Source organism: Lissotriton vulgaris, chromosome 2_1 (genome assembly GCF_964263255.1).
Source record: "Lissotriton vulgaris chromosome 2_1, aLisVul1.2, whole genome shotgun sequence".
Taxonomy (NCBI): Eukaryota; Metazoa; Chordata; class Amphibia; order Caudata; family Salamandridae; genus Lissotriton; species Lissotriton vulgaris.
In genome coordinates this window covers 949,692,941-949,718,940 of record NC_141687.1, presented here as the reverse complement: position 1 = coordinate 949,718,940, position 26,000 = coordinate 949,692,941, and the positions used below count along the sequence as shown (strand labels likewise).

Genomic DNA, 26,000 nt, shown 5'->3' with positions numbered 1-26,000 from the left:
TCTCATCATTCCCATGACGCTAACACCACTGACGATAATAGGGAAGAAGGAGAAGTGGAAGATAGATCTCTGCTTACGGAGTGGGACGACTACCAGATTTAAACTCCGTCCCCTTCAACTCCAGCTCCCATTGACTCTCCTCCAATCGATATCGGAGGCTTTCATCTCCTTATGGAAAGGGCAACACAAAGGTTCCTTTTACCAATGGAAACGAAGAAGGATGAGTGCTTCCTCTACGATTTTAAGGATCAGCCAAGGAAACAGATACGGACAATTCCCATTATTGATTTCATTTGGAAGGAGTATTTGAAGGTCATGGCAGCGCCTACTTCTATTCCTGCGGTCTTGCCTCGACTAGACAAAAATTGTAAGGCACCAGATAACTCACCTGCATGCCTCATAGGCCAGCCGAAAGCTGACTCTGGTATTTCCCAAGCGGCACAAAGACGAGCTAGAAACTCCTCCTCTCCAATCATAGCTCCTCCAGACAGGGACGGTAGACGACTGGATGCTATCGGGAAAAAGGTTTCCACCATGGCAGCGACTAAAGTCAATGCTGCTAATTCACTGGCCATATTAGGGCGATACAACAGACAGATGTGGTCGGACATCTCTCCCTACATCAACATGTTGCCGGAACCATCAAAGTCTGAGGTCTTAAAGATCTTACAAAAGGGGAGCGTATCTCTGCTGTGATAATAGATTCGGCCGTGGATGTCGCATCCACAGGATTTGGGCAGCTAGCGAGTGCCGCAGTACTGCGAAGGCAAGGCTGGCTGAAATCGACATCTTTTCGCCAGGAGGTTCAGGCAAAGATTATTGACATGCCATTGGATGGGGAATCACTATTTGCCCATCATGTCGAAGAGGCCCTTCAGGCTATTAAAAAAGATACAAAGACAACAAGATCTCTCGGTACTCTTCCATTTCGCAAGCCGCCCTTTCGGGGTGCTAAAGGACGTAGATCCTTTTCTAATAGAGGAGGCTACAACCAACAAAGGTTATACCAGTCATTTCAAGGCAATCAGCGATATCAGTCCCAAAGACGACAGTCATACGGACAGCGCAATACCTCCTATCCACAAAAAAAAAGAAAGCCCTCCTACCGTGGATGGGATTCAGCTAAAAATCAATGAGAACCGCCACCTGCGACCACTTCTACCGCCCTCTCCTTTAAAAGTTGGAGGAAGAATCTCCCAATTTTACTCGAACTGGTCCTCTATCACATCAGACAAGTGGGTCCTGGACATCGTGGCCAGAGGCCATGTTCTAGAGTTCATAAAGATTCCTCCAAACTCTCCTCCCAAGACCCCACCTCCTGCTCATCTCAAGGAGCTTTTTTCCCAAATAAATTTGATGATTCGAAAGGGAGCGATCGAAAGAGTCCCTCAATTACAAAGAGGAACAGGATTTTATTCGAGATTTTTCCTGATAATGAAAAGGTCGGGAGGATGGCGCCCCATCCTCAATCTTCGCTCCCTCAACAAATACCTGAAGAAATTATCCTTCCTGATGTTAACGTTTCAAGAAATCCTTCAGCTCCTCTCGGCATGGGAATGCATGTCCACCCTCGACCTCCAAGACGCCTATTTCCATGTGCCAATACTACCCAGACACAGAAAATTCTTGCGGTTCAGAGTGGCTGGCAGGGACTTTCAGTTCAAAGTCCTTCCTTTCGAACTGCGCTCAGAACCCCATGTATTTACCAAGGTTCTGGCTCCAGTGACCGCACACCTTCATCTGGAAGGGATTCAAATCTTTCCATACCTGGACGACTGCCTTATCAAGGCGAATTCTTTTCCAACCGCAAGCGCACACATTCAAAGATGTCTGTCACTTTTCCAATTTCTAGGTCTCTCCATCAACCTCGACAAGTCTCATCTTGTTCCATCACAAAGCAAGACCTTCTTGCGAGCCATTTTAGACACTCAGCTTACCCAGGCATTTGTCTCAAACAAAAGACAACTAAAAATCTGCAACCTGGCGCGTCTTTTACAATCAAAAAGGTGCGTTTCAGTCCGGCTGTTCAAGTCTTTTTTTAGGGATGATCTCTTCCTACATCCCTTTGATACCCAACTGCCGTCTCAGAATGTGGCCCCTGCAAGAGGAGCTCAGCCACCAATGGTTGCAGATTTCGGGGTCGTTCGACGACATCATTCGCATCACTCATCGAATGCGAGAAGCCTTACTCTGGTGGACTCTAAGAAAGAACGTGAAAAAAGGGTGTGCATTCCTGGTAGAGGTTCCAAATTACACCATCACCACAGTGCATCCCTCGAGGGATGGGGGGCACATCTTCAAGGGATGACGGTCAACGGCAAGTGGAACGTCCAGCAAAGGACGTGGCATATCAACCTTCTAGAATTACGAGCCATCTTTTTAGCCCTTTAGCCCTAAAATCCTTTCGAACCATCATCCTGGGAGCTTCAGTACTAATTCGGACAGACTATAAGTATGCACCACTTGAACAAACAAGGAGGAACAAAGTCTGCCCTACTCTCTCAAGCCCAATAAATCTGGGACTGGGCGATACGACACAGGATCAGCCTACCAGTGATCCATGTTCCAGGAGTCTCCAATGTCCTTGCGCATTCCCTCAGCAGATCAAAAGTATCCAATCACGAGTGGGAGTTACATCAACCAACGTTGAATCGGGTCTTTCAGGAGTGGAGTCGTCCCACCTGGACCTGTTTGCGACCAATCAGAACCGCAAATGCCCATTCTTTGCAAGTTAGCTTCCCCACAAGAGGTCACGCGGGAATGCGTTTTCTATGAATTGGTCGCAGATATATGCTTACGCCTTTCCTCCGATACTGTTGGTTTCTAGAGTTCTCCGGAAGATGAAGAGAGAACCTTGTTGCCTAATTCTCATCGCTCCCAGATGGCCTCGCCAGTTCTGGTTTACCTAACTTCTCCTTCTCTCAGAATGCGATCCCATTCAGTTTCGACCAATACCAAGCCTCCTATAGTTCAAGTTCAAGAATTTGTATAGCGCACTACTCACCCAGAGGGTCTCAAGGCGCTTGAGGGGGGGTAGGTGCATTACTTATCGAATAGCCAGGTTTTTAGCTACTTTCTGAAGTAGAGGTGGTTCTGTGTGAGGCGGAGGTGAGTGGGGAGAGAATTCCAGGTCTTGGCCGCTAAGTAGGAGAAGGATCTTCCTCCCATGGTGTACCTATGGATGCGCAGGATTGCGGCGAGGGCTTGATTGGAAGATCGTAGTTGGCGGTTGGGTGTGTAGAAGGACACGTGTTGAGGCATTCAGGTCCTAGGTCATAGAGGGCCTTGTGTGCGTGGGTAAGGAGCCGGAAAGTTATTCTTTTGTTGACGGGGAGCCAATCGAGGTCTTTCAGGTGGCCGGAGATGTGAGCTTGACGGGGGATGTCCAGTATGAGTCTGGCGGAGGCGTTTTGGATGCGTTGGAGTTTTTTCTGAAGTTTGGCTGTGGTTCCGGCGTAGAGGGTATTTCCATAATCCAGTCGGCTAGTGACCAGTGCGTGGGTGACTGTCTTTCTTGTTTCTGATGGGAAGATTTTTTTGAGCATGCGTAGTAGGTTGAAGCATGAAGATGAGACTGCGTTGACTTGTTTGGTCATCGAGAGGGAGGAGTCTAGGATGAAGCCCAGGTTACGTGCGTGATCTGTGGGAATGGGTGCTGTACCCAGGGCTGGTGGCCACCATGAGTCGTCCCAGGTAGAGGGGGATGATCCTAGGATGAGGACTTCCGTTTTGTCCGAGTTTAGTTTTAGACGGCTGTTTTTCATCCACTCGGCTACTTCTTTCATTCCTTCGTGTAGATTGGTGTTGGCGATACTTGGGTCTTTGGTGAGGGAGAGGATCAGCTGGGTGTCGTCTGCGTAGGAGATGATGTTGAGGTTGTGTTGTCGCGCGATGGATGCAAGGGGACTCATGTAAACATTGAAAAGGGTGGGACTGAGAGATGATCCTTGTGGTACGCCGCAGATGACTTCGGTGGCCTCTGATTTGAATGGGGGGGAGGCGGACTCTCTGTGTTCTTCCGGTGAGGAACGAGATGATCCAGTCCAGAACTTTCCCTTGTATTCCGACTTTGCTGAGGCGTTGAATGAGGGTGCTATGACAGACTGTGTCGAAGGCGGCGGAGAGGTCGAGTAGGATGAGGGCAACTGTTTCTCCGTTGTCAAGTAGCGTTCGGATGTCGTCTGTGTCAGCGATGAGGGCGGTTTCGGTGCTGTGTTTGGCTCGGAATCCAGACTGTGAGGGGTCGAGGGAATTGTTGGATTCAAGGAAGGCGGCAAGCTGATTATTGATGGCTTTCTCAATGACTTTGGCAGGGAATGGGAGGAGTGAGATGGGGCGGTAGTTTTTAAGTTCAGAGGGGTCTGCTGTGGGTTTCTTCAGAAGGGCGCTGAGTTCGGCATGTTTCCAGCTTTCCGGGAAGGTGGCGGAGTTGAAGGAACAGTTGATGACATCGCGGAGGTAGGGTGCGATGATGTAGTCTGCTTTGTTGAATATGTGGTGGGGGCATGGGTCGGTTGGTGAACCTGAGTGGATGGAGTTCATCAGGCGGATGGTGTCTTCAGTAGTTATTGGGTTCCAGGCATGAAGGTTGTGAGAGTGCTGTTTTGGTTCGGGGGTGGGTGGAGTGGACTGATCTTCGGCCTGGTTTTCAAAGCTGTTATGTATGTCGGCGATTTCCATCCAGGACGGACAAATCTGCCACCCGGACCCTGCCTTTCTGAGATTAGCAGCCTGGCGCCTGAACACCTTGAATTCGCACATCTGAACATTCCTACGGATTGTAAGGAAGTGTTAGCCAACGCTCGAGCGCCTGCCACTGTTAAAACGTACAGGCTTAAATGGAAGAGATTTTGCATATGGTGTCAATCTGCCTATATTCATCCAATCCATGCAAAACCGTTCTTTTTACACTTGGCAAGATCAGGCCTGTCCTATTTTACTCTGAAAGTATTTTTGGCAGCTATTTCAAGGTTTTGGCAAGACTGTTCCAATTCTCTCTATTCCGCTAGGATCATTCAGCAGTTCTTCAAAGGATTTTTTCGGATGTTACCTCCTATCCGGCGCCCTGCTCCATCCTGGCATCTTAACCTGGTGCGTGCACAACTCATGCGGCACCCCTTTGAGCCTATTCATAAAGTGGATTTGAAATTTCTGTTGTGGAAAGTGTTTATGCTATTGGCTTTAACATCAGCTAGGAGAGTCAGTGACATTCAAGCTTTTACTGTTAATCCATCTTTTCTTCAATTCACCTCGAACTCAGTAGTGCTACGCACTAACCCCAGTTTTCTGCCTAAAGTAACTTCAGACTTCCATCTCAACGAGCCTATCATTTTAAAAACTTTCTTTCCTAATCCTAAATCACATGCGGAAAGAACTTTGCATTCCCTTCACATTAGAAGATGTCTCAAGTTCTATTTACAACGGACTTCTACAATCCGTAAATCTAACCAGCTATTTGTGGCCTACGGAAGGATGCGGCATAGACATTCAAAATCCAAGCAGACTATAGCTCGTCGGATTTCTGCCGCAATTTGCCTCTGCCATCTGCAAGCAGGAAGACCATTACAAACAACTCAGAGAGCACATTCTACAAGAGCAATCTCTTCTTCTACTGCTCTATTTGCGGGTGTACCTCTTCATCAAATTTGCAGAGCTGAAACTTGGTCCAGCAGACACACTTTTACCAAGCACTACTGTTTGGAAGCTGCCAGTGATGCAGATACGTCAGTGGGACAAGCAGTTCTCCGTAATCTTTTTAAATAAGGTGAGCCTCTGTTCTTTCCTCCTCTTCTGTACTGTTTCTCAGACGCATTTCAGGCATGATTATTATATATCATAGCATTGCCCTGTATATACATATATACATGTATGTATGCATAGTATAGCATTCTAGGTATGTTATTGCATAATGTCTTTTGTACATATGTTTATGTTACAAATAGCGTCTTACGAGTATTATTGGCGTACTGCTTCCTACTCTGATTCAGGCATGTGAATCTATGAAAGATACCCCAATACAGGAGAAGAACAATAGTTACTTACCTGTAATCTGTGGTTCTCCAGTATTGGTATCTTTTATAGATTCACATGCAACCCACCCACCTCCCCTCAGAGACTGGCTTATGCTCTTATCACTTGGTTCACTATTGTGCGAGAAAATCTGAGAGCCTCAGCCTCTGAGGAGAACATTCTGGAGGGTGCTGTTGCCTGATTGGCTGCAGATAGGACTGTATATAAAGACTTGGACAAGTCATAGATGTGGAAGTGTTTTTCCTTGTAGTTTATGGCTACTTTACTTTCTGGTTCTAGGTTACCTATGTTAATTATGTACATAATTATTGGTTATTTATGTACCGTGGGACTCCCACTCCGACAACGGGGAATGATTCAGGCATGTGAATCTATGAAAGATCCCAATACTGGAGAACCACAGATAACAGGTAAGTAACTATTGTTCTTATGTGGCATGGTGTGGACTGGAATTATATTGCATGGTGCAGAGTTGACTTTTGTGGAGTGCTATTATATGTTTTGGAGCGGAGTGTGTATATGGGGAGTGTAATTATGTGGCGTAAAGTGTAATTATGTAGGTTGGAGTGGAATTATCTGGAGTTTAATTGTGTTGCATGGAGTGTAATTAAGTGTTTTAGAGTGGAGTGAAATTATGTTGCGTGGAGTGGAATGTGAAGTGGAATAATGTGGCATGGAGTGGAAATATGTGGCGTTGAATTTGTTGGATTGTAATTATGTGGCATGGAGTGGAATGATGTGGAGTTCAATTGTGTGGCGTGGAAATATGAGATGTTGAAATGTGTTGTGTGGAGTGGAATTATGTGGTGTATTTGTGTGTTGTGGAATTGTGAGGCACTTAATTGTCTAGCGTTGTGTTGAAATATATGGAGTTGCATGCTCATTTTCTTCACAGGCCAGCTGAGTGTGGGGCATAGTTTGCATCACTTGACTAAATTGTCCAGTTATCTCTGTAGGGCTTAGATTGCGGCAGGCAGCATATCTACTGCAATGCTGAAGGAGCCACCTTCATCGGAGACGAGACAAAGCTGTTTCTCTTTTGTGACCTCTGACATTGCCTAAAACAGTGTGAATGCCATCCTGCAACTGTTGATGCCTCCCCTGCCAGCACTGGAGTCTTGAGATGACTCCTGCTTTGGGCAGTTGAATTTATCACCGCTTTGAAGTGTCAGCACGGGCTCTGCTTGGGTTAGGGGGGGCATGGTGATTAAAAGCTATTCGCTGAGGCCTCTGTATTTACTCAGCGGGCTAGTGGCGTTTCTGAAGCTCTTCTTTCTGGCAGCATGCATATTTTAAACATGTATTAACATGAGGGGGCAGAAATACATTCATTCTATCCCTCCTGTTAGACCATGGCAGCAGCAGCAGCTTGTCTGTAGTGATGTCCTTTAAACTACAAGCATCTGCATCCATTAAAACAAGAAACTAACTTTGTCTTGGGTTTCCTGTCCGGAAATGGCGTGAGGGCAGGAGGGGTGAACAAAATAATATATGCACAAGGGTGGCCGGTGAGGAGGGGGATAAAGAAAGACACACATTCCTGCATGATCTGCGGAGGGAAAAAAGCAACAAGGATGGGGGTGGTTAGGAGAGATTAAACAAATGAAAACATAAGCACTCCCGTGTGGATCTCAAAGACAAAAGTAGCTCCTATAACAGTAGCAGTGGATGGACACTAGTACTTGGTCCATGCTCTGGGGGAGGGCCAAACACAAGAAGAGGCATGACACATTCATGCCATTGGCAAATCGGAACAAAGGATACGAGAGCAACATTGGTGCACACAAATGATAAGCCTATGGGCGGGCTGAAGCACACTTATTGTATATGACATGCCTCGAAGAGACGGCGCATGCGCTGTATAGCTGAGACCTAAAAAGGGCTGTTGCCAAAGTGAAAATTCCCATTTTAATTCTCATAAGGATATTTGCTCTCTAATACACAAAAAACATCTAAAAGGACTTATACCAAATTTGGCACAAAGTTAGAACTTTGCTCAGAAAGCGTGCCTTTTTGATTTAGTGCAAATCCATTCACTAATTTTCGAGAAAGGAGCATTTAAAAAGGTAGTTGAGATAGGGCACAAAGGGGTTCAAAGTTAGACATATCTAGTACCACTGTATACCCAAAATTAAAAAATACTCGATTCTGATTGGCCGAGGGAGCCTTTTCTCCTGTTGACCATTTTGGTACTATGGATCCTGAAATTGATCCACAGTAATGATGTGATTGGCTGACTGCAACATCATTTAAAAAAGATTGCACCCACCATTACAGACTGGTGGACTTTGTCCTTGTCTACTGGAAAAAAAAGAATTTGGAAGGGCATCTGAGGTGACAGGGTGAGCACACCCAACTCACAGGCCCAAGGGCGGCAGGAGGGTATCCTAAATGGATGCCCCCATATTTGAAAATGTAAAAGAAATTGTCATTGTATCCGTGGCAGCAGTGCCCGTTGCCTTGGGACCCAGCGAAGCCGTATGTGGTTATGCAGTACAACTGTCTCATACAGCAAATGTCTTCACCATGCATTCATGATCCAGTGCAACCATCATTTGAGGGTACCAGGTCCACTGAATTGGTTCCTGTACCGCATTAACAACACCAGTCAATGACGTCAGCTTAGTAGTAAAGCTTGTCTTTTGGCCCCCTACAAAAGCTGTATGCAGTGGAGAGGTTGGCTAGCGATGAAGAGGTGGGTGCAGGGCCTGGTCAGAGGCCAGTCCGCCATTGCTCATGGTGCTCCTCTGGAGGGTTGGGCACAAGTTTTGGTGGAGCCAAGTCCTGCGCCCAGTCATCTACCACCCGGCAGACGGGTGGGCACAGAGCCTGGGCAGAGGTCAGGGCCTGCTGCCACCCCGCCACTGTGCATGTCTCTTCTGCAAAGGGTTGTGCACCATGCCTCACTGGAGGCCAGTGCAAAGCATAGTGGTTGGGTCCTTGGGAGGGGTGGGAGCAGGACTGCCAGAGGCCATGGCTTGTGGAGAATCTTACGCCTGGCTGCTGCAAAGCAGAAGGGTTGAGCGCATGATGCAATTTTACATGTCATGAGTGTTGTAAAATATGAGGTCACAAGTAGTGTATGATGGGTCACAAGTTATAGTTAGTGCAATAAACTATAACTATCAAATTGCAGTGTTTTTCCTTTTTTATTTTTTTTAAACCTAAGTTACTTTCTTACTTCAACATCTAACTATAATGTCACTTTAACTTTAGTTTTTTTCCAGTGAATTTCTGCCTGGGGGTGAGGGGGGAATGTTAAGACCTTTTACCAAAATTACCAATCTATTATGTCAATGTAATCTTTGATTTCTTTGCTGCGTGTGTTTATGTATATATATATATATGAGTGTGTGTGTGTGTGTGTGTGTATATATATATATATATATTATATAATGTCTTGTTGTAGATATATAATATATATTTACATTAAGAGTACGATAAAATCTAGGAAAAGGGGTATGAGAGTTTTACCTCTCCTCATTTAAGTAAAAAGAAAATGAGGGGGTAAAAGAAAAATGATCACTATAAACATCTATAAATATATAAACATAATTTATAAATAAGAGGCATGAACACTAAACAGGTAAGCAGGATTATTCCCCAGCGCTTGTTTTCTTCTTTGTGCTGGTCACCTGTCTTGCACAGTTTGAACAGTTTATGTACATCAGTCTATCAGCATTGGAAACAACACAATCATGCTTTGTGATGTTGTTTTTTTTAATATAAAAAGTCCCTTTTAGTCCTTTTAATTCATGAATGGCCATAAATCTTGATTTTCAGTACTTGATCAAAATAAATATGTGACAAACAGCCAACATGTGCTACGCGAAAGCTGTTTCCTTCTTCAGGGCCAAAGAATCAATCGAATTAAAATAACTTTTTATAAAAAAGATTACTGGAACCACAACTGTGTTGTTTCCACCTCTCAGATTACAAATGATGGGCTTCTAATTTATAATTAGGATGAAATAACAAGGAATATAGATATAATCTAAAATTAGATATTAAAGTGTAGTTAAAAGTAATGTAATTAAAAACTATAGATTTATATATACAGGAAAATTATTACACACAATGACTACAACTATTATACATATATATATATGTGTGTGTGTGTGTGTTATCATTTCCCTATAAATATAAATAAATATAGTTTTTAATTACATTAATTTTAACTGCTCTTTAAAATCAAAACTTAAATTGTAAGCATATTCCTTGTTTTGTATATATAAATAAACACATACATACATGCACCAGATCAAAATTGTTCTATTCAAAACACAAGGCAGAGATCCAAAAAAGTTAAAATGCTGGTTTATTCATCAAAAGCACCACATGCCGCGTTTCGGCCAGACGACCTTGTTCACACCGGAACACGTGTGAACAAGACTGTCTGGCCGAAATGCGTCATGTGGTGCTTTTGATGAATAAACAAGCTTTTAATTTTTTGGGGGAACTCTGCCTTATGTTTTGAACCTTCCCTGAGGTCGGAGACATCCCTTTTTGGAACTTTGGATAGTCACTGAAAAAAACATAGGTTACAGGGACATTATAGTTAGGCTCAGATTTCACTCGTACAAAACCAGTGAAATTCAGCAGTCATAGTTACCTAAGCTAACTATAACTTATGCCCCCACAATGCACTGCTTATGACCTCACATATTTCATCACTCATAACATGGTCAGTGATATCACTGATGACATCATCTAGTGAGTGTGAGTGTTTTCTAAAAGTTTGAGTGTTAAATATATATATAGTAAGCTACTACATAACTTGAATTGTGTACTTTGTGCACTAGCATCGAGTCATACTATTTCTAACATATATATCTGAAAGAAACACGTTTGTGATAGATTCCTTACCGTAGAATTAGATCCGGAAAGTTTTCGTCAGCAGTACCCCTGCACGTCGCAGGTGGCGTTAGTCTGCTCCATGTCTGTCTTCGGCGTCGTAGTTGCCGGGATGACGTTGTGGCAGGTACTTAGATGCCGCCCTCGCGCGCTGACGTCAGTTATTTCTTTTTCTGCACCAGCAAGTGCAGATTCGGGAAGAGCAAGTACCTCCAGTCAATTTTTGACTGAGTTTTCGATATTTTTTGTCTCCATTTTTTGAGTCTATCGACTCCTGGTGCCAAGTAGGGATGCCCGGTTTTAAGTCCTGCGGAGCCTGTCGCCGCATGATGTCGGTGACCGAACCCTGCGACGTATGTCTCTACTTCCTGGAGCGAGACCATGACCCCAGGTCGTGCTCCGACTGTCTGACCATGGCGCCGAAGACTTTGCGGGAGCGGTCTCTAAAGTTGCTAGAAGCCCAGAAATCTGCTCTGTGCCGTTCCAGGTCCCGGTCAAGGAGGAAGTCGAGGTCCCAGTCGCGGAGCCACCATCACCATTCTTCAGGTTCCAAGTCCTCGCACTCTGGGTCGGGTAAGTCGAGACACTTGAAAAAGAAGTTCAAGAAGCATCAACGTTCTCTAACTTCAGCTCGCTGGTTGTGCAATGCGGCTGAGGGTGCGGGTGGTACCACCCCTGCGGCTCCAGAGGAGCCTGTGCAGTCGGCCCCAGCCTACCCACCCTTTCTGGGTCCGGGAGCGACTCTGGCCCAGGTGCAAGACTTTCTTGCAGCCATGGCTGCCCTTTTTGGGCCGACAGCTCCCGCCGGTGTGCCTTCGGGGCCCATGGGTCAGACTGGGGGCCCATGCCCTATGCTGCCGGCCGCTTCGACCCGGCGCCACTGACGACTTCGGTCCCGGCGTTGCAGGACCCCCTTGGATCCAGGCCTGGATCCCGGCCGGCACCAGTTGACCTCACGATCATGACTCCTCCACCGGCGTCGACTCCCCCAGTACTGCCTGTGGCGCCGTCCAGTCCCTCGGACGATGTCGGCCCAGGTTTCAGCCCCAAACTGAATACGGCGCACGTCCGGCTTCGTTCGATGCCGATGGGGGATTTCTATCCCTATGTTCAGCCTCCATCTTTTCAACCTGTTCCTCAGGCCATGGAGGAATGGGAGGACTGGGAGGGGTCTGAGGACCCTCTGACACAGCTGTGTGAGATGGATCAGGACTGGGCAGAAGAGTTAGGGGATGCCAGTAGTCTTGACCAATCGCCTGACCAAGGCTTCCTGTCTCCTCCTTCTGTGGCTTCAGAGGAGCGAGCGACCTATGGTGTGGTTTTGCGTAGAGCAGCCAAGGCCCTTGACCTCGAACTCCCTACGATGGCCCTGAGGACTAACCTCCTCACTGAGGTGCTGTAGCCGGCAGTAAGCTCTTCAGAGCCTCTGCTGCCGTTCAGTGAAGTACTAACTGATGTTCTTATGGGCACTTAGGCCAGGCCCACCACAGGGGCTTCTGTGGATAGGAACATTGCCAGACGCCACCGCCCGGCTCCGGGCAATCCTGCTTTTCTGTCCACCCACCCCACCCCAGAGAGTCTGGATATCCAGGCCTCTACTTCCCAGAGCGCATTCCCTACCGCCCCTCCGGATAGGGAATCCAAGAAACTGGAGCAGTTTGGTAAGGAACTGTTTTCATCTGCCAGCTTAGCGCTGCGGTCGGTGAACACTGCATGCCTCTTGGGCCGTTATTCCCATTCTGTGTAGGATACTGTTGCGCGAGTGCTGCCTCGGTGTCTGGAGGAGGCCCGGACTGTGCTCTCCCAGGCTGTTACTGAGGGGAGGGATGCAGCGAAGTTCACCATACGCTGTGGACTGGACACCGCGGACTCGCTAGGCAGGGCGATTTCCACAACAGCTGCGGTCCACTGGCTTTTCGGTGGATGTCCAAAACACCCTTATGGACATGCCCTTTGATGGCCGTCGTCTTTTTGGAGACAAAGCAGATCATGCGCTTGAGCGTTTTAAGGAGTCCCGGGCTACGGCAAAGTCCTATGGCCTTTCCGCCACGCGCACGGCCACTTCAGCTTTTCGTCCCTTTCATGGCCACGGAAGGGGCGCCCTGACACATTCGTTCAGCCACAAGCAGCAGAACCTACTTCAAGGCGGACTTGGGCCCTGCCGTGGTGGGGCAGGGGTCCAGCGAGCGGGTCAGTCCACCTCCACTCCCACAGCTTCTGCCTCAAAGCATTACTAGTGCGAGCTTTCAGGCCCATCAGACGCCATTGGGCGGCAGGATTCGTCATCACCTCCCCCACTGGCACACCATCACTTCGGACAGGTGGGTGCTGCAAATTGTCTGAAGGGGCTACTCCCTCCCCTTCGAGATGCCACCCCAGTACCACCGCATGTCAGGGGATCATCTGCAACTTCTACAAGAGGAAGTTAGGCCCTCTTGGCCAAGGGGGTCATCGAGCGCATTCCTGTGCTAGAAGTAGGTTGTGGTTGCTACACCCACTACTTTCTGGTACTCAAGAAGGACAAGGGCCTGCATGCTATCTTGGTCCTCAGGAACGCCAACCGCATCCTCCGGAAGGAGAAGTTCAAGATGTTGACGCTGGCTCAGGTCTTATCTGCTCTCGGTCCTGGAGACTGGATGGTAGCGTTGGACTTGCAGGACGCATATTTCCACATCCCCGTCCTGCCGGCCCACCGGCGTTACCTGTGGTTCACGGTAGGCCATGAGCATTTTCAGTTCACCGTGCTCCCTTTTGGTCTTACCACTGCCCCTGGGGTGTTCACGAAAGTGATGGCGGCGGTCGCAGGCCATCTGTGCAGATCAGGGGTTCCAGTCTTCTCCTATCTCGACGAGTGGTTATTGAAGGCGGGCTCGCCCCAGATAGTAGTCTCCCACCTCCAGACTAGGGCCAACCTCCTGCATTTGCTGGGGTTCTCCATCAACGTGCCAAAGTCGAACCTGATTCTCTCCTAGAAGCCCCCTTCCATCGGGGCGGTTCTGGACTCGACGCAGTTTCAAGTTTATCCTCCCGAGCAAAGAGTCTGGGATATTCAGGCTATGATTCCGATCTTTCAGCCTCTATCCCGGGTTTCGGTCAGGATGACCCTCCGGCTGCTGGGCCTGATGGCCTCCTTCATCCTGTTGGAAGATCATGCCAGATGGCATATGCGGGCTCTGCAGTGGGACCTGAAGTCCCAGTGGGCACAGCATTAGGGCAACCTGTCCGATCACGTCCAGATCTCGAAGGGCACTGCACGACAATTGCAGTGGTGGCTCACAAATCGCAATTGGGTCAATGGTAGATCCCTCTCCCTTCCCCAACCGGAGGCCACAGTGGTGATGGATGCGTCCCTCCTGGGATGGGGTGGCCACATGGGAGAGGCGGAGATCAGAGGACTCTGGTCTCCGGCGGAGTCTGGGCTCCACATCAAGCTTTTGAAGCTTCGGGCGCTCCGACTTGCACTGAAGGCATTCCTTCCCTCTGTCCGAGGAAGTGTGGTGCAGGTGTTCACGGACAACACCACCGCCATGTGCAACAAACAGGGCAGGGTGGGGTCATGGACCCCATGTCAGGAGGCTCTGCGCCTCTGGACATGGTTGGAACATCAGGGCATTTCCATGGTAGTTCAACACCTCGCAGGTTCTCTGAACGCCAGGGCGGACAAACTCGGCCATCGCTGCATGATGGATCACGAATGGCGTCTGCATTCAGACGTGTTGCGAGGTCTCTTTCAGCAGTGGGGAGAGCCTTGGTTAGATCTATTCGCCACCGAAGAGAACGCGCAATGTCAGCAGTTCTGCACATTGGAATTTCCAAGGCGGCACTTGCTCGGCGACGCTTTTCGTCACAAGTGGAGTGGCAGTCTGTTGTACGTTTCTCCGCCTATACCACTTCTGCCCAGAGTGCTGAGGAAGATCAGGCGCGACCGGGATCAAGTCATCCTTGTGGGTCCGGATTGGGCACGAAGATACTGGTATCCCAAGCTACTCAGCATGGCCATCGATCCCCCCGATCCGACTGATTGTTCTGGATGATATTCTGTCACAGCAGCAGGGGACAGTCCTCCACCTGAACCTGTCTAGCCTCCACCTCCATGCGTGGAGATTGAGTGGCGACAGTAGACCGCTTTCGACCTTCCTCCCGAAGTATGTAATGTCATCTTGGCAGCAGGCGTCCCGCCACTAAAACTGTATACGCCTGCAGGTGGAACAAATTTGTGGCATGGCGCACAGCAAAGGCTGTGTATCCTCTTTCTACCCCTTTTCGGAGGTTCTTCTGTTCCTTCTTTCTTTGGCCCAGCAAGGGTCTGCTCTGTGCACTATCAAGGGCTATCTTTCGGCCATCTCAGCCTTTTTAAGGCTTTCTGATCAGCCTTCTGTTTTCAAGTCCCCTGTTGTAAATAGATTCTTAAAAGGCATTACGCACACGTTTCCTCCTGTCCCTTTCGTGATGCCTCAGTGGGACTTGAATCTTGTTCTGACCTATCTGATGTGTGCTCCTTTTGACACTAGAAAGGAATTTGCAAACCCTGTCTTCGTTATGGTAGGTTAGATATCCTAGAGCATATCTCCAATAGAAAGTGGTATGGATTCTTTCTAACCTGATGACAAGGTAAATGAAGAAATAGTACCAAGAGCAAGGCAGGGCAAAGTAGACAAAGGAACAATACAGTTGCGTAGGATTAATAACACTATGTGGGCAAAATTTGTCAAAAGTCAAACATAAAATGTATTACCTCCCGAACGGGTTACAATCTAAAAATGTTAAAAACAATTAATACAAGCCACCAACAGTGGTCAATTCATACATTATTGTGCGATCAAAAAGTAAAACAGTCATATATAGTCAAAAGTGAAAACAGTCGACGCGGCGTTTCGGTGCTTTGTTTAATCTTCACACCTTCTTCAGGACATTCACAACAATTGACTTGATATCTAAGAAATCAAAATAAGAGTAATTAAACTACTTGTCTACACTTAAGAATAACTCTTGCTCCTACTCTCCTTCTTGTATCAGTTAAATATCCGATTGGACGTGGAGAATTTAAAATTTAAATTCTGGTCTCCAAGTACTGTTAAGTCACTATCCCCTTGGGATATAACCGTTAAACTAGTCAGCTGGACATATGGCCTCTGTTTAAATAGTCAAAATTGTAAAAATCTCCATTAACAGACCACCAACACTCCATTGTTGCATTTAGCATTAATTCTCTGTCTAGGATTTAAATACTGTACGTGAATATCTTGTTTGTACCTGTGGAGTTTATCGGACGAATATATCAATTCTTTTCAGCTGATTAATAATGATTTCTTAGCGGTTCTAAACTCGCTGGAGCTGTATGATGGGAAAACACAAAGACTATTCAGTGGTCTGTTGTTCTATTTTGATAACGGCCTCATTAGGGATTATAATACAATGGATTACCTTCAATGTAAATGCACCAATATTCAATGTGCACGGAGGGGCCACCGAAGATGGACGTAAAATCCTAAAAGGGTATGGACCAACAGTTATCTTAGCACTCTAATTAGAATTTAGAAAGTCTTATCTATTTACAAACTTATCACCGCACACTTATACTAACCTGTTTTTATTTCAAGTTCATAATAATACTCTCTCGACCCTTGATAATTGTCGATTCAGAATACTCTCTTGGAATTTGAAGAGACAATATGTGGCTCTAGGATCAAAAAACATATAAAAAGAGGACGGAGGAGCAGGGAGGCCGGAATCGCTAAGACAGGTATGCGGATACTCTGCCTGTTGGTCCTTGGATAGATAGCGCTAAAACTAGCAACCAGAAAGGATTATTAAAATGTAAATATTAGATGGCTCTACCACTTTGGACAGCAGATAGAGCGCTATTTTATTATCACACTAGATGTCCTATGGATAGGGATTACAGCCGTTTGGTTCCAACGTCCAGCGCTTAATATACATACCGTCTCCTGGAGGCAAGGTATTGAACCTCTACTGGTAAAATAATATTGATTACCAGTTTACAACTCGGTACAAACATCATTAGAGTTCCTGGACCATAGATAATTGTAAAGTTAAACACTTGATAGAGATATCAGTTAGTAATAATAATAATGACACTAAAATATTGTCCTCTTTTTATACGTTTTTTGATCATAGAGCCACATATTGTCTCTTCAAATTCCAAGAAGAGTATTCTGAATCGACAATTATCAAGGGTCGAGAGAGTATTATTATGAACCTGAAATAAAAACAGGTTAGTATAAGTGTGCGGTGATAAGTTTGTAAATAGATAAGACTTTCTCAATTCTAATTAGAGTGCTAAGATAACTGTTGGTCCATACCCTTTTAGGATTTTACGTCCTTCATCTTCGGTGGCCCCTCCGTGCACATTGAATATTGGTGCATTTACATTGAAGGTAATCCATTGTATTATAATCCCTAATGAGGCCGTTATCAAAATAGAACAACAGACCACTGAATAGTCTTTGTGTTTTCTCATCATACAGCTCCAGCGAGTTTAGAACCGCTAAGAAATCATTATTAATCAGCTGAAAAGAATTGATATATTCATCCGATAAACTCCACAGGTACGAACAAGATATTCACGTACAGTTTTTAAATCCTAGACAGAGAATTAATGCTAAATGCAACAATGGAGTGTTGGTGGTCTGTTAATGGAGATTTTTACAATTTTGACTATGTAAACAGAGGCCATGTGTCCAGCTGACTAGTTTACCGGTTATAGTAATAGGTCCCAAGGGGATAGTGACTTAACAGTACTTGGTGACCAGAATTTAAATTTTAAATTCTCCACGTCCAATCGGATATTTAACGGATACAAGAAGGAGAGTAGGAGCAAGAGTTATTCTTAAGTGTAGACAAGTAGTTTAATTACTCTTATTTTGATTTCTTAGATATCAAGTCAATTGTTGTGAATGTCCTGAAGAAGGTGTGAAGATTAAACAAAGCACCGAAACGCCGCGTCTACTGTTTTCACTTTTGACTATATATGACTGTTTTACTTTTTGATCGCACAATAATGTTTGAATTGACCACTGTTGGTGGCTTGTATTAATTGTTTTTAACATTTTTAGATTGTAACCCGTTCGGGAGGTAATCCATTTTATGTTTGACTTTTGACAAATTTTGCCCACATAGTGTTATTAATCCTAAGCAACTGTATTGTTCCTTTGTCTACTTTGCCCTGCCTTGCTCTTGGTACTATTTCTTCATTTACCTTGTCGTCAGGTTAGAAAGAATCCATACCCCTTTCTATTGGAGATATGCTCTAGGATATCTAACCTACCATAACAGGGTTTGCAAATTCCTTTCTAGTGTCAAGATCCCCCACCCTGTCAAATTTAACAGGGGTCCCTCCATCTTTTTGAATAGTGTGCTCCTTTTGAGCCACTTCAAAACTGTCCTCTTCATCTTCTCACTTTAAAGACTCCTTTCCTGGTTGCCATCACCTCTGCCAGAAGAGTGAGCTCCAGGCTCTTTCTTCGAAACCTCCTTTTCTTTCTGTCCATCCGGACAAAGTTGTCCTAAGAACACGTCCATCTTTTCTGCCAAAGGTTGTCACTGCCTTTCACATCGGGCAGACCATCACTTTTTCCACCTCCTTTCCTCCTCCACATCCCTCAAAAGAGGAAGAGAAGCTCCACTGTCTGGACCCAAAACGTGTGCTCTCATTCTATCTGAACTGCACACAACAGTTCAGAGTGGATGATCCGCTCTTTGTTGGCTACGTTAGCGCCAAGAAAGGTTGGGCGTGCACAAGCTGGCCACCTCCTGGTGGGCTGTTCTGTGCATCAAGGTATGCTGTTCTTTGGTTATATTGGAGCCTCCAGTGGGGCTACGAGCCCATTCTACCAGGGTGACAGCCGCCAATACTGCTTTTGTACGGGAAGTTCCCTTGCATGGCATCTGTCAGGCATCTACCTGAGCCTCGCTGCACATGTTTACCAAGCACTATTGCCTGGACAGCCAAGTCCGGAAAGACAGCTTCTTTGGCCATTCAGTTCTCCAGGACTTTCTGGTGTGATCTTGGTTCGCAGACCCACCACCGGCGTTGGTATTGCTGGGGTATCTATTCTACGGTAAGGAATCTATCACTAACATGTTTCTTTCAGATGCACAAGGTATTTACCTTCATTAACGATATATCTGTAAGAAACATTAGTTAGTGATAGATTTCTTATCACCCCACCCATCCTCCCCGTTCTGCGAACTGATTTCTAGGGTTAAGGTCATCCCTTTCAGAGCCCTTGTTTCATTGCACCAGTGGTCAGTTTCTTGCATGGCTCTGCGTTCCTGGCGCGGAAAGTCTTGTACAAAACTGAGGTCAGCGCGCGAGGGCGGCATCTAAGTACCTGCCGCAACGTCATCCCAGCGACAACAACGCCGACGACTGACGCGGAGCAGACCGACACCACCTTCCGACGCGCAGGGGTACTGCTGACGAAAACTTTCCGGAAACCTGGCTGACACCTGGGGATAATTCTGCTGTAAGGAATCTATCACTAACTAATGTTTCTAACAGATATATCGTTACCGAAGGTAAGTAACTTGTGCTATGTGAGTGACTGTATGACTGTGTATCTGTATGTGAGTGGGTGTCTGAGTGGCTGTATGGGTATGTGTGAGGGTATATGAGTTGGTGTATGGGTGAGTGAGTGGCTGTGTGACTAGCTATATGGGTCAGTGAGTGGCTGTGTGAGTGGCTATGTAGGTGAGTGAGTGTATGTGTGAGACTCTGTATATGTGTCTGAGTATCTGTGTGAGTGGCTGTATGGATGAGTGAGTGAGTGTCAGTGGTGTATGGGTGAGTGAGTGGGTATGTGGGAGACATCAAGAGGTGAGTGTTAGTGGCTGTATGGGTGAGTGAGTGAATGTGAGAGAGGCTGTATGGGTGTGTGTGCTTGTGTCAGTGACTATATTTGAGTGTGCACATGCGTTCGTAGCTGTATGAGTAAGTGAATGGGTATGTGAGTAACTTTATGGGTGAGTGAGTAGGTGTGTGAGTAGCCATATGGGTGACATTAATTGTGGGTGTATGAGTAGGCATGTAAGTGTCTGTATATCTAAATGACTGGATTTGTGAGTGGTTGTATTGGTGAGTGAATGGGTGAATGAGTGGCTATGTTTGTTAGTTAGTGGTTGTGTGAGTGGCTGTATGAGTGAGTGGATCTGTGAGTGGTTGTATAAGTACTTGCATGGGTCTGTGAATGGGTGTGTGAGTAGTTGTGTGAGTAGGAGTTGTATGAGAGGTTGTATGGTGGTGTAAGTGGTTCAGTGGATGATTTCATCAGTGATGTCATTTGATGTGTCATCACTGATGTCCTCATTGATTTCACTGACCATGTCATGAGTGATGTAATTTGTGAGGTCATAAGCAATACATTGCGGAGGCATAATTTACAGTTAGCTCAGGTAACTATAACTGCTGAATTTCACTGATTTTGTACGAGTGAAATCTGAGCCTGACTATAACGTCCCTGTAATCTTTTTTTTGTAAGTGAATTTCTATTTTTTTTAATGTTATTTGCGAACTGTAAACTGTAACCTTTGAAAATGAGTGTGTGAGCATCTGTTTCTCATTGAGTGTGTGAGTAAGCACATGAGTGTCTTAATATGTGTGTGAAGGTCTAAGGGTGTCTGTGAGTACCTACATAAGTGTCTTACTGGGTGTATGAGTGGGTCTGTGAGAGTCTGAGTGGGTCTGTGACACTTGACAGTTGGTCTGAGACACTTGGTGTGTGAGTGGGTGCATGAAAGTGGATGTGACTGAGTGTGAGAGTGTCTAAGTGAGTTTGCAAGTGCCTCCATGAGTGTGAGTCAGTCTGTGAGTGAGTGTGTGAGTGTCTGAGTGGGTCGGTGAGTGGGTGCATGAGTGTCTCATTGGGTCTGTGACTGGCGTCCATGGAATTACCCAGAAAACACACTTAATGGAGAGGGGCCCCCCTCCCTTGGCCGATTTAAGCCCGGGGGACCCCATCCACTGGGGCACAGCCCTCATTAATTAGGGGAGAGGGGCCGCACAGTCCCCTCCCTGGGCCGATTTCCATCCCCAAGGCCTGCCCTTTAAATATCTCTATATTTTAGTGGGGGTAGGATGCCACGCAGCCCCCTTCCCGGGCCGATTTTGGCCCAAGAGCCCACATCCACCGGGGCCTGTCCCTATCTCCTGGGTGCCCTTGTGACACCCATTGTGCTGGATTGGGACCGTGGCGAGCCCCAAGGCCCCCACGGTCCTAGCTGGCTCCCCGCCTTCTGCACGATCTGGTATTGTTGCTGCACGGAGGGAGCTGCTGGAAAACCAGCTCTCTCCGTGCAGGAGCAATCTTTTCATCTCTTTCCCTGCCCGCATGTCTGTGGGCAGGGAAAGTGATGAAACCTCTGCTTCCAGCAGGAGGGATCACTGACAGCTCCTGCCCGCTGGAACTGAAGGGTTTGCTTTTGCTTGGCAGGAAACATGGTCCTAACTATATCTACTGTAAAAAAAAAAATCTTCTCCCAAATGTATATTTAGATTGATACACATGTTTTTGCCCCTCTATGCCAGCTTCTCTTTCCTTTTTTGAAAAGGATGTTTTTGTAACTGTTTGCCATTGGCCCACGTTTTTTACTGTGCACCTGCTCTGTTAGTAGCATATGGAAATTGGGTGCTCTGTGAACTAAGATATATATGTACTTACCTGCGATGTAATTTCTTAAAAACCACTGAGCTAATTTCAGTGTGGTTGCTCTGTTATTACTGGCTTCTCACTGATTAGTTTGCATTCATTGTCTGCATGTGAAAGTGTTTCTAAGATAGTGATGTTTGTGTTCAATAAAACCTTTACATGGGTAGGCACAGTAGTTTTTTATACCTACAGTCCACTGAACTGGTGTTTGCCCTCATGCCATAGATACGTGCTCACACTCCAATGTTTGTGACTGCTGATCAATATATAGTGCATATACATTAGTTCATTGTGCCCATACACTCCTGTTTGTGCCTTTAATAATAATAAATAATAAATGAGTCCACTAAACCTGGGTTTTTCTATCCACTGAAAAGAAAGTGCTCAAAGCCTCTACAGGGGCAGTAGCGTTCTAAAAATGCAATTACAATACAATGCAATGATCACACCGAATTCCAATAAATTACTCTACCACAAATGCATGGAATGTTTTCCTCGACTACACAGTGCTAATCCAAACAAGCAACAGTAACCAAGAACTACAGGATTAACACTAACCATGGGTTCCAGAGCAGTGTGGTACTCTCCAGTGAGCACTTCAGCATCTCGTCAGTGGTAGTAAGTGCTATATAAATGCAATTACAGTACAATTTGCATCAGCAGTGGTCGCAAACAAGCCAGTAACTGAATGCCTTTTGAAAAATTCTTTGCTGGTATATTACAGAGAAGGAAACGGAGTTCACTGCTGTGACATGGTGTTGTGTAATTCTCCACAGGTACACCCCGGTAGGCCGCTCGTTTTTCTCTCCTCCCGAAGGGTATTACCACCCTCTAGGGGGTGGCCGGGAGGTCTGGTTCGGCTTCCATCAGTCTGTCCGTCCCGCAATGTGGAACATGATGCTCAACATTGATGGTAAGTTCTTGGTAGGAATATGATTTGGATGTAGCTAAAATGCCATGTGGAGATTGTGATATTTTTCTCCAAAGTGTGTTTCCTCAGTTGCATCTAGGAAAGTAGGAATGAATTATAGAGTTTTATTCCCTTCTCTCAACAGAATTTATCATGCAATGCTGATAACCCTTTGTTCATTGATTCTATGTCAGGACTAGAGGTGAGGATTATGCTTTTCTTCCTTTGCTTTAATACCATATTTTCAAAATAGCAGCCATTTTAACATTTTCAGAAAAAAACTCTATTTTCCATGAACGTCAGGGAAACAAGCAACAGTTCATAATTCCTTCTTTAATGTCCACAACTCAGGATCCCACATTCCCACAAAGTCCTTCCTCACTGCCTGGACTTCCTCCTTCTTCACTGCTCAGCAGCCAGTTAAGTACTCTTCTCGTTTCTTAGTTTTTTTCCCTCAGATGTTTCCCTGTGACTGTATTGGCTTAAAGCTGGTGTAATGTTAGCATTGCTAGAAACACGCCACCTCCGGGCAGTATTTTATTGCTAATATTTATTTTTTAGATACCTAGTCTGGTTGCAGGACTGCTATCCCACTCTTTACCCGTTCATGGCTGTTTCAAACTTTGCCCTATGCCCGCTAGAGGGCAGCGCCCTGAGCGTCTCGGTGGCTCCGCGCGGCATATCTCATTCTCCGATTTCACAGCAGGAAAGCGCGTTGCTGGAGCCCACGAGTTGCGAAGCCTTGTCCCTGCAGTTCAGAGTTACGCTCGGCCAGCTGGTCAGTACTTTCCCCAATTTGAATAATTACGCCCCGGCAGGGGTCTGTATTGTGACCCTCGCTCGTGTTGTGTTGATGGTCTTTGGGGCCCGTACTACACCAGGCGTTAAGGCCTTGTTTGGTGGGACACGTCCCAGACAGCAAAGTGAAGTAAGTGAGAAGAACGTGTGCATGTCCCTTGGATTGCCGCATCCCCATCGTGTGCCTCAGGCCCACCCACATCGTCTGGGCCCTCCCGCACCCAATCCTGCAAACGTGTGTGTGCTGCAAAAATAGAAATCAACAAAAATTGCCTTCCTCTACTGCACACGTGCGGGCGGCACGAAGGGGCAATACAAATAGTGGTTATCTCCCACTGCCTTGTTATAGTAACATTCTAGTGTTTTTTTGTCCCGCAGTGCATTAACTTTGGCATGGAGACTCCTGAAGCTACATATGAGGAGGAGGATTCCCTTGCTTATTTGCATTGGAATGAAGATTTTTATGAAGTGATGGATACCTCAATTTACAGGGCTGTAAATGAGTTGATGGGGCCTGGAATAGAGATGCGTTTGCGTGCCTTAAACAGGCCTTTTTGGCCAAGTCAGTTCCCCAGGAGAACCCCCCCCCCCTTGAACCTGTTCCCTCTTCTCTCTAGCCCCCGAGCCCTGCTACTGCTGACCTGCAGGATGGTGATTCCCTGGGGAACTTGGAGGATGAGGCTTGTTCCTTGAGTCCATGTCGCCCGGCTACAGACCCCCTTCACCCTCAAGGAGGTAAGTCGGATATGTTTGATCCAGACAATATCATACAACCGAAGTCGGCAGTGGGGGCCCAGGTTTCAAGGTCGCTAAGTTTGTTGCTGGGTGCCTCTGCAAGCCCTTGGAGAAGGAGGCCCAAAATGGCCTCTGAGCGGAATGCCCACCCCCTACCCTGGAGGACAAGGTGGCCCTCACCCCCGACATTGACTCGAAAATGGCCACCTTCTTAGCGAATTACATGAAAGACCCTAAGAAGGGCATAGATAGGTCATGGCGCTTGTGCCAGGACTAGCTATTAGATATCATAAGACCCTTGACGAAGATCCTGGACATTGTGGATTGTGGAAGAGTCCAAGATATCAGGCTCTCTCATTTCCCCAGAGGTTCTTTCAAATTGGGCGCAGCAGGCAATACTTTTTATAGGGAATGTGAACTGTGCCCTCTCCATGGAGCGGCGCCACTCTACTGATTAGGGACCTGGCCTCCTCTGAATTTGGGGCATTGACGCAAAGGGCCTGTTCTGGGATGCCTTCATCAAGGAACTTGAAAGTTCGAATCAACGTTCACTTCTTTGGATAAGACTCAATCCAACATCAAGTGCATTTTTACCCCATGGTTTTTCTAGGGGGCTGATTGAGGCAGGGGATGTTCGACCAGCAGCCCCTTATACCAAACCCATCCCAGGGGACAAAGTTCTGCGTGCGACAAGTACCAAAATAACAAGTGCTTCAACAACTTTTTCCCGATAAGAGGGCAACGCTTCCGTGGTTGAGGTGGATACAGAGGACAGGCCAGCAGTGCCAACGCCAACTGTGAGTGTCCTTTCCTCCGCTCGGATCCAGGTGGGAAGGGGCTTGGCAGGGTTCTTCTCGGCCTGGGCTTGCTTCACCTCAGATGCTTGGGTCTTGCAGACCGTACCGGGTTTCCACATAGAGTTTTACGACCGCCCTTTTCAGGTTACAAAGCCAAAATTAATTTGTTTTTCTGCCTGCGATGCAGCTCTTATATACGAGGAAGTCTTGGCTGTTCTCCAGAAAGGCGCCATCTGTCACCCGGACCTGCATCCCTATGGTTTTTTAAGCAACATCTTACTAGTCAACAAGTCTGACAGTGATCGAAGGCCAGTTACCAATCTTCGATATTTCAACCAGTGGCTGGTATACCGCCATTTCAGAATGGAAAGAATGTGTCTCCTCAGAGATGTCTTGCTCCTGACAGACTGGATGGTGGCCTGGACTTGCTTACCTGTCCATACCAGTTTTCCTGCCCATCACAGATTTCAGCAATTTCGGTGGTGGGCTCGGGTTTTCGAGTTCACTACGCTCTCATTCGCCCTATCGGCGGCGCCGTTGTGTTTTACCAAGGTGATTGGACCGACCATTGAGTTACTCAGAGCATAAGGCATCCGGTTAATTGTTTATGTGGACAACATGTTGCTCAGGGCCCAATGCCCCCAAAAGTTGATATCCCAGCTTCATACCTCAATAGACCTTTTGCGGAGCCTTGATTTGTAATCAACGAGGAGTCCCTTCTCTCCCCCTCCAAAAGAGCACCCTTTTTGGTCTTCATCGTGTACTTCACATCAGAGTTGTTGAATCTTCCCTCTCAGAATATGGCCAAAATACGGCACAAACTTTGTGAGACGCTGGCCAGGCCCTACACCTCACTGTGACAGATTGCCCACCTAGTAGACCTGCTCTCCTCCTCCATTCAGGCAATATTTCCGGGTCCGCTTCATTACCGGGCCCAACAGTGCCTGAAAGTGCACCACCTGTAGAGAGTTTGATGTGTGCCCAATCAGTACCTCTGACGGACTAAGCCAGAGAAGAGATAGCATGGTGGCTTACCCAGATAGAAGCATGGAAGAAGTGCAATCTTCAGTTCCGTTGTCGATCTTGTCATTGAATTGGATGCCAGCAGATCTGGCGGGGCCGCCTGTTGTGGGGATTTCTCCACAGGAGGAAGTTGGTCATTAGAAAAACAGAGCTTATATATAACCTGTCTAGAGATCCTGGCAGGAT

The 26,000-nt window shown here is 46.6% G+C and overlaps 1 protein-coding gene across 2 annotated transcripts in view; it reads left to right on the top strand.

The window, feature by feature from the left end:
• The window catches only part of LOC147731457 (protein argonaute-1), a 418,093-nt gene that overhangs the window by 239,779 nt on the left and 152,314 nt on the right, over window positions 1-26,000 (top strand). For both annotated transcript variants that reach the window (XM_086956498.1, XM_086956499.1), the window contains exon 5: window positions 22,328-22,464. In XM_086956498.1, the coding sequence (XP_086812624.1) occupies window positions 22,328-22,464 (137 nt within the window). The remainder of the gene's footprint in view (window positions 1-22,327; window positions 22,465-26,000) is intronic.